This window comes from Octodon degus, unplaced genomic scaffold, assembly GCF_000260255.1.
Source record: "Octodon degus isolate 3935 unplaced genomic scaffold, OctDeg1.0 scaffold00219, whole genome shotgun sequence".
Taxonomy (NCBI): domain Eukaryota; kingdom Metazoa; phylum Chordata; class Mammalia; order Rodentia; family Octodontidae; genus Octodon; species Octodon degus.
In genome coordinates this window covers 359,079-374,816 of record NW_004524795.1, presented here as the reverse complement: position 1 = coordinate 374,816, position 15,738 = coordinate 359,079, and the positions used below count along the sequence as shown (strand labels likewise).

At 39.8% G+C, this 15,738-nt stretch overlaps 1 protein-coding gene across 2 annotated transcripts in view; it reads left to right on the top strand.

Moving 5' to 3' along the window:
- Positions 1-15,738, top strand: part of Stx8 (syntaxin 8) — a 305,754-nt gene that overhangs the window by 18,953 nt on the left and 271,063 nt on the right. For both annotated transcript variants that reach the window (XM_004645159.3, XM_023705411.1), the window contains exon 4: positions 3,268-3,378. In XM_004645159.3, coding sequence (XP_004645216.1) covers positions 3,268-3,378 — 111 coding nt within the window. The remainder of the gene's footprint in view (positions 1-3,267; positions 3,379-15,738) is intronic.

Sequence of the window (15,738 nt, the reverse complement as noted above, 5' to 3'; positions counted from 1 at the left end):
CCTCTCTCTCTCTCTCTCTCTCTCTCTCTCTCTCTCTCTCTCTCTCTCTCTCTTTAATGGCATACTAGTCACTGCTTAGTTCCTTGTTGCTATTGCGGTGTCAACCTCCCCCTGCTCCACTTTTGGGATTAAAACTATTTTGGAGCTTATTTCATATCAGATAATTCATATGAACACTTGTAAGTGCCCAGAAGTGATTCCCACTGTCATTAGTACAAGAGCAGCTTTCTAGGCTGCAGAACATTCTGTTAATAGTGCCTTGGTGAGGGACACTTAGGACGTTTCCAGTATTTGTCCATTGTAAGTAATGCTGCACTGAATTTCTTTGCTCGGAAGTCCCCATATGAGTATATGAATGTGCCTTTGAAAATGTTTGGCATCTAGAAGGCACTCTGGCCATTGATGCAGCCTGTTTACTTTCCCACCAGGAATGTAGGAGGGTGCCTGTTCCTCAGATCCTTTCCCAACTATCTTGTCACAGTGTCCCAACCTCATATGTGAAAGGGTATCTTGGTTTAGTTTGCATTTCTTTTACTAATGTGAAACTAAATGACCTTTCATTTGGTTAGAGGTATGAATTTTAACTTTTTGATATTTTGTTATATCCTTTGCCTTTTTGTCACCTATGGTTTTACTTTGCAGCTTTTTTAGATTTTTTTTTTTTTTTCTGAGATAGGGCCCTGTAGTACAGGTTAGACTTGAACTCCTTGTGTAGCCCAGAGCAACCTCAAACTTATGGTGATCCTCCTCCTGCCTCAGCCTCCTAAGTGCTGGAATAAGAGGTATATGTTACCATGTCCAGCTCCATCTCTATTTTTTTTTTTTCTTGTATTGGGGATCAAACTCAGGAGCTTGCACTTGCAAGGCAAGTGCTTATGCCACTGAGCTATCTCCCTGGCCCTCCGTCTGTATTTTTAATTTTGTTTGAAAGGCATTTCCTACTCCAAGATTATTAAAAAGTTACCCTATATATTCATCTAATAATATTTTTAAAATTTTATTTTTAATTGTTTATATCTGTGCTTAATTGTTAATATTAGTCTAGCGTATGTTGGCTTGAATGGTTGGATACTGAAATCCCAACAAAACTAGAAGGTGCCTGGGGATAGCACGTGAGACAAGTCTAGCTAGTTTGGGGGCATAGTAATCTCTACGATTTGGAGTGTTCATTTTGCCCAATATAATTTTGTTTTCCTGATTTTTTGTCATGGTCTCTTCAGGCTGGCCTTGAACTCACTATGTAGCCCAGACTGGCCCAGACTGTGATCCTCCTGCTTCCGCCTTCTAAGTACTAGGTTTATAGGAGTGGGTCGCCTATCCAGCTGCTCTATATAATTCTGTGTTTTTAAATTTTTGAGAAACTTCTTAATAGATAGAAGAAAGGCCTTATGCTTTACTGGTAATTTACCATTAACTTAAAAAATGATATTTTGAATATTGCATTGACTGAAATATTAATATTTGGCCTTTTGTTAATGCAGAGGAATATTTGAGGTCAGTGTTTCTTAGTTACAGTTGTTGCTTCATGGTTTCCAAGATGGGTACTTGGTGACTGTGGTCAAGCAGGTAATGGAAAAAATAATGGTAGTAATTTGACCCAGTGTGGCCTTCTGGAATGGAGAGAGAGAGTTCTTCCTTTTATTATTTTAATATTTAAAGCCTCTAACACTGCTCAGCTACGTTGGTTTGGGGGATTTATGATTTTTTAAGGGCTGTATGTCACTTAGGATTCCCTCTCTCCTGGGACTGTTTATATTTTACTAGCTAGCCAGCTCTTTTGTACAAACATAGCAACAAAAATTGTTCCTTTCCTAGGCTATGGTGTTCCTACTCAGGTAGTGATGATGTGACTGTTTGGTTTTGCCAATTTCTCAAAAGTTTTTGGGCATGGATGCAGTATTTTATGTACCTTTTTAAAAAAGGAAACTGGAAACCCAAAGCAGTGCTCTTGCAATGTGTTACTATCGTTACCAGGAGTGGGGATTTGTGGCCAAAGCTGCTTTGAGTCACCAGCCTTTGAGAGCTCATAAAACAAAGCATCCTTTGATAAAAAGGTAAAAACTGGGAGAACTTGAGTTGAGGTAGCTTATTTCAGGGCTCGCTTTCCTGTCCAGTGTCAGATATGTGCTTTCAAAAGTGTGTCTTAGTTTTTCTCCCTCTCTCTATAGAGCACACGTCTAGCATGGTCAAGGCCTGGGTTTAGTGCTGGGCACCAAGAATCCACAACAAGCAATTCTCTTCAGGTTAGATTCTGATTGATTTTTTAAACGTCACACGAGTTGTACTGGAAAGGTTGTAAGAGATGGACTGGTGTTACATGTAAAGAAACAGAACCCAAAAGGTGAAGGAGTGGGTTCAACATCATAGACACTGGACAGTGGACAGCATAGGATGAAACCCTGCCCCTGGAGCTACTTGTCTAGCACACTTTTTAGACTACTGCATTAAAATATTGTCATTTCTCTGTAACTTTCCTTAAAGGTCTTGTAATATATTTTAAATCACTGGCTGGTGGGAGCAATTTTTACAGTACTTTGGTGCATAAAGTAGCACTTTACAGATACATAGTTGAAGTCTGTTAACGGGTGTCAGCATGGAAGAAGGCAGACGATGTTGAGAACTTCTTCCTCTACTTTTAAAAGCAGGGTCAGCTTAGGCATTTTTTTGTTTTTGTTTTATCAGTCCTGAGGATCACATTCAGGGCTTTGCATGGGCTAGGAAGTGCCCTACCACTGAGCCACATCCCCAACCCTATTTTGAGATAATTAATGTGTAAGAATATGCCTCTGGACTTTGATACCTTTAACTCAAAACCTATGGAGTTGCTGAGCTAAATTGCTGTGTTGACAGGTTGGAAGGTGTTATTTAATATTTTTCAGTAAAAGAACTTATGTAGTGACCTTTGTCAGTGTTTCTATGTCCCTTTCCAGTGGTACTATCAAGGTCATTTCCCTTAGGGATCAGTGGAGTTGAAGGTCAGAGCAGGAAAAGGTAAAGAACAGTTCAGGTAGATGTCGTCTAGATAGTACAGATGGGAGTGACTCAAGTTAATTTATTAACCTTTCTCTTAGGAGACTGAATGAGTTGCCACTCTTGGCGTAGTGTGGCTTTGTGAATTACTTTAGTTACCAAAGTGACGTTTTAGCCAGAGTTCTGTATTTTACTGTATGCCGGAACAGGCATTGGAGTGCCCTGCTTGTTATGATAATTTAGTACTGTAAGATGAGGTAATCCATCCACCACTGGACCTTAACATGGTGTCTACAGAACACAACTGGAAGGAGATCGAAGACAGAACCTACTGGATGATCTCGTAACCCGAGAGAGACTACTTCTGGCATCCTTCAAGAATGAGGGTGCAGAGCCAGATCTAATCAGGTACGATGTTTTCATTCACAGGGCTCACTTGGTGGGTGAAGATTTAAATGAAGTTTTTACAGCTGATTCCTGAATGGCTTAACAAGGTCTTTATAAAAATATCTTCTGTTCATTTATAGTGTTTGGCTATAATTTTCTATCCAGTTTTCATTTTTTTGATCTAGTAAGCTTGTGAATTTAGCTGAATCACATCTTGGGTAGAACATAGTATCCTTAGGTAGAACATGAAGTTTAGAGAACTTGTTTTGTATTATTTAGTTGCATTTTGGCATGAAGTCACTATCTGTGTGGAAAAGTGAGTTTCGTGTTTTGACTGGCATGTTGAAAACTGCTGTCTTGACACATTGCAATTCGGGGTTTATGGAGGGGGAGTGTGGCAGTGGGACTGTCCTCTCAGTGGTTGACATTCTAGGGAGCTGCCAGCTGCTGTGCACTAGACCCAGTGGCAAGCCCCAGAGAAGGGGTCTCTGTTGTGCAGGCTGAGGTAAATGAGCTATAAGCATTACATTTTAGATTTGGCCTCCCCGCTGCTTCTAGAACTGTCTTCACCTCCTCCACACAATGAACTGAGCTTAAGGGGTAAACCCAGTTCTGCCCCTCTTCCCTGCTCAGGATGATGCATTTATTGTGGAGAGACAGTTTGTTTCTGCTTAAATTGTAGTTAGGAATAATATGCAGGGTTTTTTAACTCCAGCCACGCATGTCAGACTCTGCCTCAGACAGTTCAGTCTGATTGGATGGGGAGTAGGGGATGGGGGCAGGGGCAAGTCAAGGTCCTAGGTGATTCTCCTTAGCAGCCAGAATTGCAAACCACTGTCCTAAGCACAGCCAGAGGATGGAGCAGTTTCTTTCCTGGTGGCCCCAGGCTTGTTAGGAGTGGGTAGTCTAGAGTTTTCAGGAAAAAATTATAAAATACAAGAAGTTAGATAAAACCCAGAGTCAGTGAGGAAGGAGCCATGATCCTGTCTTAGCAACATCCTGGGTAGAGTTTTAAATGAGGACCAGAGCCATGTGCATCCATTTATTGTGGTGCCTCCTTATGCCCCGTGAGCTCTCTGGCCATATTCAGTCTTGGGAAGTGAATGGGTGAATGCAATGATCTGGGTTGGTGAGATAGGACAGGTAAGCAAGGAATCCAAGTGGAAAAGACATTGCTGTCTTTCAAGAAGGATCTTTACATTGAAGGAAGAGGGGTTTTCAGTCAAGAAATTAATAGTGGTGGGTTGAGGGGAGGAGCGTGTTTCACGGGAAGGTGAGAGTCAAGGAGAGAGATGGTCAGAACTGGGAGAAAACATTCCTGTTGTTCTACTTTGTTGTGTTGGAGGAGGTTATGATAAGTAGTAATCATTCGGTAGAAGTCTTTTATTACCACATTTATTTGCTGGTTGGTTGCAGTCCTGGGGATTGAACCTGGAGCCTTCCCGCTGAGCTACTGCCTCAGTCCTTTTATCAATTTTTTATTTTGAGTCAGGTTCTTGCCCAATTGCCCAGGCTGAGCCTTAACTTCAGAGTACTGGTATTAAAGACAGGAGCTTCTTCTCTTGCCTCACATGGCATTTATCATTCTTCATTGACTGCTATTTCGTATTTAATGGGGCCAGCTTAAGAATGAGGCCCTTAGGAGTTTCACTGTTTTCAGGTCCTCTGTAGCCTGCCTGGTCCCACTCGTCTGTCTCACAATAATCTCCATATCCTTGCTGTTCCAAGCCAGCCTGCAGTGAGCAGCACCCACGTCATCTGGAGCCTGTTAGCCATTCAGAGTTTCAGCTCCCAATCCAGGCCTCCTGAATCAGAACCTGCACTTTAACAAGATCATCAGGTGATTGGAAAGCATGTTATAATTTGAGAAATACTGCTTTATATTACCTGTTCATAATTGTGGTACTTGAAATCAGAATTTACTAAGAGGTTTACCAAAAAAAAAAAAAAAAAGCATGGGAAAGAAAGAAACAAAAGCACAAGTGTTTACTCCATGTACTGGCAGAACATGGGGTGAAGGCCTGATGGCAGTGGTGACAGGGTTAGGACTGCTGCCTTGTCAAGGTGCATTTGGTGATGAGACCAATAGCTAAGGCCGGCTATCTGTTTTCTGAATCCTAGACACTGCACTCAACTTTTTCTGTGCATTTTTTTCAAGCTCTTCCAACTGCATCCCATTGTGCAGAGGGGAAACTAAGGCTGGGGTGGATAGTGTGCAGATTCTAAAACCAATCAGTCTTACAGTTTGGATTTCAGATCCAAACTTGTGAACATGGCACTCTACAAACTGAACTAGGCTCAGCTTTGTTGTTTACCAATTCCTCAGTCATATGGGCTTCAAAAATCACTTGGATCAAGGCATGTGTTCTGCCTGTTTTCAGTGTTGTGAGGTTCAGGTGAGGTGACTGTTATTTGAAGGCTCTGTGAACTTTAAAACCTTTTCAAATAGAAGATGCTGTCACTGCATGGTTGTATCTCCTTGAGGCTGAGGGGAGCTCATGCCATGTTGTCTCTGAGACCCTCTGTCCCCGAGTGCCCTGAAGACCTGGCCTCCATGACTGCCCATGTTCCATGTGCTGCACAATGGGCTGCATCTTGTTCTCTGCCTTCCCCTCCTTCCTGCCCAGGCCTCATTAGTTCCTGCTCCCCTTTCCTCAGCACCCATCTTGCTGTATCTTCTTGGCAGACAGTATCATGATAATTCTGTCTGTGGAACCAATCTCTAGCAATGACTTGTTTTCTGGAAATACTTTAACCAAAGGTTCTTTCAACCCTAGGATTTGAGCTAAATTAATTGATAGGAGAATTTGAGGGAAATGGACAGGTTAGCAGCAGAAGTATTTGTTTTGGGTGGAAGCTTTCTCAGGACATCTTTAGTTCCCACCACTAGAACTGCCTCTTAATCTTCCTGTAAGGCTGATCCACATAGTGGACCTAAAGCTGTTGCTTGTTGCTTTGTTGGTGAATGGTTGGGGTTGCTTGGAGACAGAGGGCAGCCTGACTAGAAACTGTGGAGCAAAGGTATCCACAGTTTTGTGGTTTTCAGTAACTAATAGGCCAGGCTTATTTATATGCAGTCAAGATGCATCTGCAGGCAACATATATATGGTTGCACTGTTTTTGTTCAGGAACAGAAGGTTAAAATAGTTCACAGTAAGATTCCCGAACTCTGTTCAAAATGTGTGTAAGCATTGTGGAGGAGAAAGGACTCCTGAAGAGTAATGTGAAGAAGGTACAAATGTGCATGACAGGCAGCAATGGTTGCTCCAGATGACATGGAGCCTCATGGAGTCTGGCCAAAAGGAAGGGACCACTGTGGCAAATAAATATCCGTCTCCATGAAGCGATAAAATTCCCTGAAGGTGGAGAAGGGAAAACATGCTAGATGACTTGGAGGGTGATTTCCTTGCTCCCTTTGTTTGTGACTCTTACTAGATTCTGATTACCTTAGACACATTGTCCCTATCCTACCAGTAGCATGTCTAAAACTATAGGTCTTATAGAAGCCCTGGGTGGGTCTAGTCAGTAAGAAAACCTTGGATACTGGGAGCTCTGCTAAAGGGTTATGAGAATAGGAAAAACACATGTTCCAGCTAGCTAGAACCACTGGGGACTTACAAACAAACAGTGAATATATTGAGTTGAATAAAAAATAGTAAAGCCAAACAAAGTGGCTTGTCTTAGCTCTGAGGTCAGAGTTGCTGGTCTTCGATTTGATTCACATGCCCATGTCAGTTATTTTTGCTCCCTCTGCCTCTAGCCCCTACCCATGAGGTCTCCCCTCCCGACCCCATCTTCTCATCCCTAATAATTCTGAAGACCTGAATTTGGTTGTGGACATAGCCAGTTTGGGATCATAGCTTGATCACGTCCTTTGCCTATCAAGTGTTGAATTTCCAGCTCTTAGGACCTTTCAGTTTATGTCTTTGAAAAAGCTTCCTTCTTTCTCCGCCATTTGGTTTCCCTGGTATTTCCAGGGTAATATTTCCAGGGTATATTCTCTGTCTTCTCCATTGTTAACCCCTAATCCTGGGCTCCTCTAACATTTTTGTTTGCTTCTATGATTCTTTTCTGTTTTGTTTTGTTTTTCTGTAATACAGGGTCTCATTATGCAGTTCAGGCTGGCCTTGAACTCACTGTAACCCAGGCTGGCCTCAAATTTATAATCTTGCTTCAGCCTCCTGAGTGCTGGGATTATAGGCGTGCACCACCATGCCTGGCTTGCTTCTGTAGTTCTTGACCTTAGATCATTTGGGTTGCTGACTTGGGATGCGGTTTTTGGGAACACATATCTTTCCATTAGGTTGTGACTACAGAAACACGTTAGCCAGAAAGCCATGTCAAAGCTTAAAAATGTTTACAGACATGACTGTTATGGCATATTTTAACATTAATGTCAGATTGTCCCTGTTAGAGAACCCAGATTAACCTGCTTTATCAATATTTCAGAGCCCTATTTTATGGCAGTGACTCAAGATGAGTTTGCCAAATTGGGACTTGCTTGGAGCCCTGTGAGGCTCTTTCCTGGAGTTCCCTACCTCAGTTTCCTTCCTTCCTGTCTGCTTTGGGCATTCTTCTTCTCTCCATTTCTCATTCCCAGTAGTCCTCCTACCCATCCCTTTTTTTTCTCTTTTCTCATCTTCCTCAGCTGTGGTCTTATTAAGGAAAGAAGAGTATTGTCAAACATCAGCTTGGATTAGTATTTCCATTAAGCAGACATTAATGTGCCAATCACGTAATTGAATGTGTAATTGTCATGTGAGGGAATCCTCATTCTACCTTACGGATTACTGGTCATTATTCTAAAGCAGTAAGCCTTGGTCTAAATAAGCAATGGTTGACTAACTTAGGGCATTTGGAAACTTGTTAAAGAAGTCTCTGTGCAACAGTGTCTTTTAGAAGAAGATAAGCCCTGATTTATAAAGCAGTGACACAGCTTCTGATTAAAAGCTTACTGCCCTTTATATTGGAGAGCATTGCTAAGTCTTACAATTAGTTAAATCTTTGCAGAGAAAGAAAAATCATTGCATACTCCACTGCTCTGGCTGTCTCAAAGATTATGTGATTAACGCACTATAGTGGGTGGCTAATTGGCTAAGCTTTAATCTTCACACCATCAACTACTAGAGGATTATAGGGAAGAGGAAGTTACTTAGTTTGAGATGGTGTAAGTCAGCATGGGAATGTTAAAAAAAAATCAAAAGGAGATGATAATGAAAAGTTTACATTTTTCTTAGAGTACAAATTCTTTTAAATTTGGGTATATATTTTTTCCTTGATGCTCAACATATATTTCATGTCACTGTGTGAGTAGCCCAGATGGGCAAAAGAGAAGTTTACATCTCACATTTAAAGTATCCCCTTGCTGGTTTTAAACCATTAACTGTTTCATTTTGGTTTAGCGCTTGGTTTGTAGAAAGGATAATTTATACTTGACAGTAGATTTCCTAAAGAGTCACTGCTTTGTACTTGCCAACATTATTAATCCATAACAAACGTATCTCCTGGATATGGAAAGTTGTTCAGAGATATGCAACATATCATTATCCAGCTCATGTGACAGAAGGAATGGTTCATAAATATTCTAGAAATGTGGTCACTTCCTAGCTTTTCTGACATGAAAAGATATGCTGAAATCAGGAGTTCGACTTTTCTCTTTAGATCAGCCCAAAGGTAGTTAGGCTGAGGAGGTATTAAGGATAGTCGAGAACATTAAAATCTCCTGCTAATTTAGTGAAAGATAGGGAAGGAAGAAAGAATGTGTGGAAAAGAGAAGCTTTCATTAACTAGGTGTCTTTTGAAACCCACTGTCATGCCCTGGCACTGGGGATCTGTTGAAAAAAAGCCCAAATAACAAGGTAGACCTAGTTTTTGCAGCTCAGCTGAGTATAGTCCAGTGAGATAGGAAATGTACAGTGATAGAAAATTTGAAGATCACATTATCAGTAAAATAAATTCAGAAAAATATATTGTACTTTGAGAGATTAAGTGTGGAGCAGATTGAGTCAGGGAGACCACATGATTTAATATTTTTATAAGTTTATCATTATAAGTGTATACTGTAGTTTTGTCCCTTCAGGGAGACTATAAGTAACTGAAGATAAGGACCAAAGCTTATATGAGGCTTAGGGAGTATTTACTCAGTGAATGAACATCTTTGAATATTTTTGGGTGTGCTCAGCCAACACAGAGTTAGTCATATATTGGGCAAAAAAATTTTTTTTGACTCAGCAGATTTTTGTTGAAGTAAACATTGACCATGATATGAAAGACCATGCACTGATACCTGAACAGATCTGGGAATATGAAGTCAGGAGTTTAGCAGGTGATAGTTGCCTCACCACCAGACCTGCTTCATACCCAGTCTGGTGGTTCTGTGGAACAGCTCCCTGTAAATCATGGCTTAGATTCAGGCTATCTAGGGCTCTGTGTTTCCCACAGTGGAGCTGAGAGGTGTGGAGAACTCACACCCCTTTCCAATGCTTTGGGTGGGACATTTCTTATATTCAACCCATTGGCCATAAGTAGTCACGTGGTTCCTGCCTAGCTGAGGGAAGTTAGGACATAATCTTTCTCTGTGCTCAAGAAGGAACTGAAATGGGACAAGTGAAGCACTGGCTATGTCTCCTCACTAATTTTATTGTAACTCAATAAAAAGATAAGTGACTTTGGAATAGTGTTGAGCCAACAAAGATTAGAACCAGAAGTTAGTAGAGGCACACAAGGTCGGTTAAAGAGTAGATTTGTTTGTCATTTATAATGTCCATGCTCAAGGGTTTAGCAGGTAAGGGAAACATTAAAAAAAAAAAAAATCACTAAACAAAAAAGTCATTAATTCAGCGAAATTAGTGCAAATAGGTAGTGTATGTCTTCTGAGGACCAGGAGGGCAGGTTATTTCTACAGTAGTGGAAGGAGGACTAAGCAATGGTGTAAGTAAGGAAGATGGCTTTATCTTGTCCACTGCAACCAACATTTGTGACAGGGGTCCACTAGTCTAGAGTTAGGGTATCCTCAGCCCCTTGAGACAGGCACTGCTGTGCCAAGTGGTATAAATAAAGAAACCCCCATGTGATAAGATTCAAGTTAGAAAAGTGAAAAGGCTGATTAATTTAGCAGCCCACTGATGCCACCTTTGATCCAGGAGTCTTCTTGGCATCTTTATTTTGCCTTCCTCAGACCGTTGGCTTTCTCTTAGACTGACCTCTCTCAGAGCCTCAGACAGTGACAGCAGCTTCCAGCCTCACTCTGAGCACAGCAGTAGGAGAGAAAGTCAATATTTTGCCGAAGGAATATTCATATGGCTCAGAAACCAAAAAAAAAAAAAAAATTCACAGAATTCAGTGAAGAACCTTCCATTATATTTCCCCTACTCAATGAAGTAATTACTATTAATAATTTTTGGCATATGAATAGAGTTTTTTTTTTGTTTTCCTTCATCTTTCACACAAGTGGTAGCATACTATACACTCCATTGTACCTCTATTGTCACCTGATCGAATATGTTGGAGATTTTTTTCTCATTCAGGACATAAGACTTTGGGTCTTAGAATGTTTCAGTGTATGCATGTGTGTGATTAATTTAACTAGTCTATTCATAAATATGTGTATTCTATCTTTTTCAAAAAATATAACAGTGAAAAACTCAACATTTATCAAAGTATCTCTCTGAAAAGTAGACTGGACAGGTCTAAGGTGTATGCATTTGTACTTTTTTTTTTCTTTTCTTTTTTTTTGGGGGGGGCAGAACCAGGGATTGAACTCAGGCCCTTGCACTTGCCAGGCAAGCTCTTACTGTACTGAGCCATCTCCCCAGCCCCCTTGCATTTGCACTTTTGATAACATTTGCAAATTGTTCTCCAGAGGGCTAGAAGCAGTTTAGACTTGTACCAGCAATTGATGTGAGAGTCATTTCCCTGTAGTCTTCCCCAAGGAAAGTTATAAAACTTTTGTGTCTTATTTCAAATTAATATATCTATATTAATATCTATATATCTATATCTATGGATATATGGATATAGATATATAGCTATAGTTTCATCATATTAATAATAGTTTAATAAAGTTTATGTAATTACTGTAGATAGTGATAGTGAACAAAGGTTACAAAGAAAATTGCCTGTGTTTTTACTTGTACTTTTTTTTTTACTTTTGTTTTATAACTATTAAATATTTGATCCACTTAAAACGTAATTCATAAAGAATACAGTCTCACTGCCTGGTACCCTGTTTTTGTGCGTGCATTTTTATAGAGGAAGTCACCTTCCCTCATTGTCAAATTTGGGATGCTCGCTTTATCTTACATGTTCCTGTGGACTAGCTCTGGTCTTAATAATGTTCTCCATTGGTAGTTCTCTGTACTTGTGCTAGCACTGCATTCTTTTAGATATTGAGACTTTCACTTTTAATATGTGATAAGGCTAGTATCCTATCTTCCATTTTAGTTTTAGCGTTTTGCTTCTTCTTTTATAGGAACTCTATAGTGAGCTAATGTAATTCCAAAAAGGGGGAAACAATTCCTTTTTCTTCTCTGTAGTGTTTTTTCAAATAAGTTTAATATGTTTCTGGTTAAATTTTTTTTCTGGTTATTCTTTTTAGTTGCTGCTTTAAATTCACTTTCTTATTACATTGTGCTTTTCAGCTATTTGTGTGAAAATTTTTGATACCTGGTATCTGCTCTTAGTATTATGGCTACTTTCTTAATTCTCTAAATATTTTTAGTTGCTTTCCTTTTGATTTTTTTATGTTTTGCGTGAGTATGTATGAGTATGTGTGTGTAATTGACTTTTACTTAGAATAGAAATAGATTAGTTTGTATCACCAACCATGTCATACCAGAAGCTGTGAGAGCACCGGGCTGCTGTGACTAGCTTCTTTTCAGACTTAACTACCTTTTTTGAACTGAGGGTGGGAATGGACTCTTTTTCTCTGGATGCTGGAGTGTTGACTGGAGTTGAGATTCTGAAAATGGTGTGAAGAGACATAAAGATGTTGGCTGAGCAAACTGCAGAGGCTGCCTCAGCTCTTCCCCTCAGCTCCCTTTGCATCAGCACTCTCATTTTGAAGTTTCTTGAGGAACCAGAAACTTAAGGTTCTTGAATTCCTTAACCTCAATGAGAATCTTCATCTGAGAACTCAGCAATTCTTGAATTGTTCCATTGAATGGGAAGGGAACGACCAGGACCACTTCAAAGTCATTCCTGTGAGGACAGCATCACCAAAACTGGACAAGGATGCAACAATAAAAGAAAACTACAGATCAATATCCTTGATGAATATAGGTGCAAAAATCCTTGATAAAATTCTTGTAAAGTAATTTGACAGTACATTAAAAAGATCATGCATTGTAGTCAAGGTGGTTTCATTACAGGGATGCAAGGATGGTTCAACATAGGAAAATCAATAAATAAGTAGAATCCAAGATAAAAATGACCTGATTCTGAAATTTGATGTAGAAAAATCCAACAGAATTCAACATCCTTTCGTGATAATAGTTCTAGAGAGACTTGATAAATCCATAGCCAGCATTAGTCTGTGTTTGTATAGTTTTGGGTGTTTTTGTTTTGTTTTGTTCAGACAGGCTTTCACTCTATAGTTCAGGGTGGTCATGAACTGACTGTGTAGCCCAGCTTGGCCTCAAACTTGCAGCTATCTTATTGCCTCAGCCTTCCAAATGGCCAGCATCATTCTGATTGTGGGAAAACAGAAAACGTTTCTTCTAAAATCAGGATATTTTTACTCTTCAGCAATATAGATTTTGAAACTTTAGAGCAGTTATGTAAAAGTAAAAAGAAAAAGGATACAAATAAGAAAGGAAAAAATCAAATTATCCTTGTTCGCAGATGATATTATTCTATGCTTATAAGACTCTAAAGACTCTACCAAAAGACTCAGAGTTAATAAATTTAAAAATGTAGCAGGATATGAAATCAACATTAAAAAAATCAATAGCTTTACCATACACTAATTAAGGTCTAGCTGAGAAAGAAATCAGAAAAGCAATTGCATTCACAGTGGCTTCAAGTAGAATAAAATACCTAGGGATCCATCTAACCAATGAAGTGAAAAACCTTTACAGTGACAGTTTTAGAACACTGAAAAAAGACATTGAAGATGGAAAGTCTCCCATTCATGATTTGGCAGCAGTAGTAAAATGGCACTATTGCCTAGAGCAGTCTACAGATTCAATACAATCCCCATCCAAATACCAATGACTTGTTTTCATAGAACTAGATTTAAAAAAAAAAATCCTGAAACACATGTGGAAACACAAAATGATCAAGAGTAGCTAGAGAATGCAGAAAGAGAAAGGCTGGGACCATCACAATACCTAATTGCAAATTATATTACAAAGCACTAGTAACCAAACAGCATGGTGCTGGCACAAATACAGATATGTACACCAGAGTGACTGCACAGAGGTCATGGAGACAAACCTATGCAACTATAACCATCTGATTGTGAACAAAGGAGCTAACTTTATTGGAGAAAAGACAGCCTTTTTAACAAATGCTACTGGGAAAGTTGGATGTCTCCTTGTTGAAGATTGCAACCAGGTCCCTGTCTCTCCCCCTGTAGAGAACCCAATTCAAGATGGATCAGAGACCTAGATATAAGACCTGAAGCTTTGAAAGTATTAAAAGAAAACATAGGGGAACCACTTGAAGCTATATAGGCACAGGAAAAAGCTTTCTGAATAGGATTGTAGCATCATTGGAAATAGTATGAAGAGCCAACAAATAAGAATACATCAAACCGAAAAGTTTCTGCATAGGAAGGGCAGCAACTAACAAGGAAAGTGTATGAATGGGAGAAAAATCTTGCCTGTTCCTCTTCCAACAAAGGGTTAATGTCTTCAATAACGTAAACAGTTAAAAACATTTAACATAAAAATCAAATAGCCCAATCAATAAATGGGCAAATGAATTGAATAGATATTTCTCAAAGGTAGTAGAAATGGCCAATAAGTAAATGAAAAAAGTGTTCAGCATCTTCAGCCACTAAGGAAATGCAAATCAAAACTACACTGAGATTCCATCTCAGCCCAGTCAGCATGACTGCCATTAAAAATACATGTTGAGTAAAATAAGCTGAACTCAGGCAAATACCACATTTTCCCTAAGATATAGAATCTAAAAAAATGATGAGAGCCAGGTGTGAGGCCACACACCTATGATCCTGTCACTCAGAAGGCCAAGGCAGGAGGATTGCCACAAGTTCAAGGCCAGGCTGAACTACATAGTGAGACTATGTCTCAAAAAAACAAAATGAAACAAAGCAAAATCTGAAGAAAGAAACTAGATCTGAGGAAAGGAATAAAGGAGTGGGAAAGTATGGGGGAGGACAGAGTGGTGGTGGGTAGTGGGAAGTAAAAATCAGAGTACATTCTATGCATGTAGGAATGTGTCAAGATGAAGCCCATTCATCCGTATAACCAGTAAGAACAAAAGTAAGGAGAGAAGAGCCTGCATCCCCTGCCACTTCTGTTCCTGAAATCCCGGAGAAGTGGTAGCTAGCTCACTGATCTCTTAGGTTAGTTCCTTTAGGTTCAGGTGCAACCCAGATCGTTGCTTTTAATCTCTGATGCACCTTTTAAAGAAGCTGTGATAGTTACACCTACCATTTGTCTTCCTGAAGAGATGTGGAAGTGCTTTGAAAGTGCAGCGTAGTTTTAAGCGTCACATTTAGTTTCATAGAGCTGCTTCCTCCTACAGACCAACTTACGCTCTGTATGTTTGTTCTTGTTTAATTCCATTTTGAGATGTAATAGCTTCTGACCTTGTCTCCACATTCTCGAGGAAGATAACTGGTTCATTTGGTTCAAGGACTGACATTATGAGGAATATTTGAGTAGGGCCTGACCGAAAAAAATCTAGTATATGTAGTATCTTGTTTTCTGTATTAACCAGTGTCTGATACTACCCTTATGGTACATACAGTGACCATGTTTTCTTGGGGAGAGAAACTGGATATGTCACTTGACAAAGTGCTTTTTGGCTCTTAGATTGTTCCCTTAGTCCACAGTACTGGAGAGCAAACCCAAGGCCTTTCATATGCCAGCCAGGTGCTCTGTCACTGAAGTACATCTCCAGCCCTGTGACTCTTATGATGGAAGGACTAGTTCAGTTGAGGTTCGCAAGCCAAAGTGCTTATACTTTCAGATATTGCAGAGGTTTATGGGAACTAATAGAATATTTGCTTTTGAAGAATACTTTAAACTATGAATTTAACCAGGCGTGATGGCATACACCTGTAATCCTAGCACTCAGGATGCTAAGGAAGGAGGATTTTTGTGAGTTCAAGACCAACCTGGGCTACAAAGTGAGGTCAAGGCCAGCCTGAGCTGCGTAGCAAGACCCTGTCTCAAAAGACATATATATATA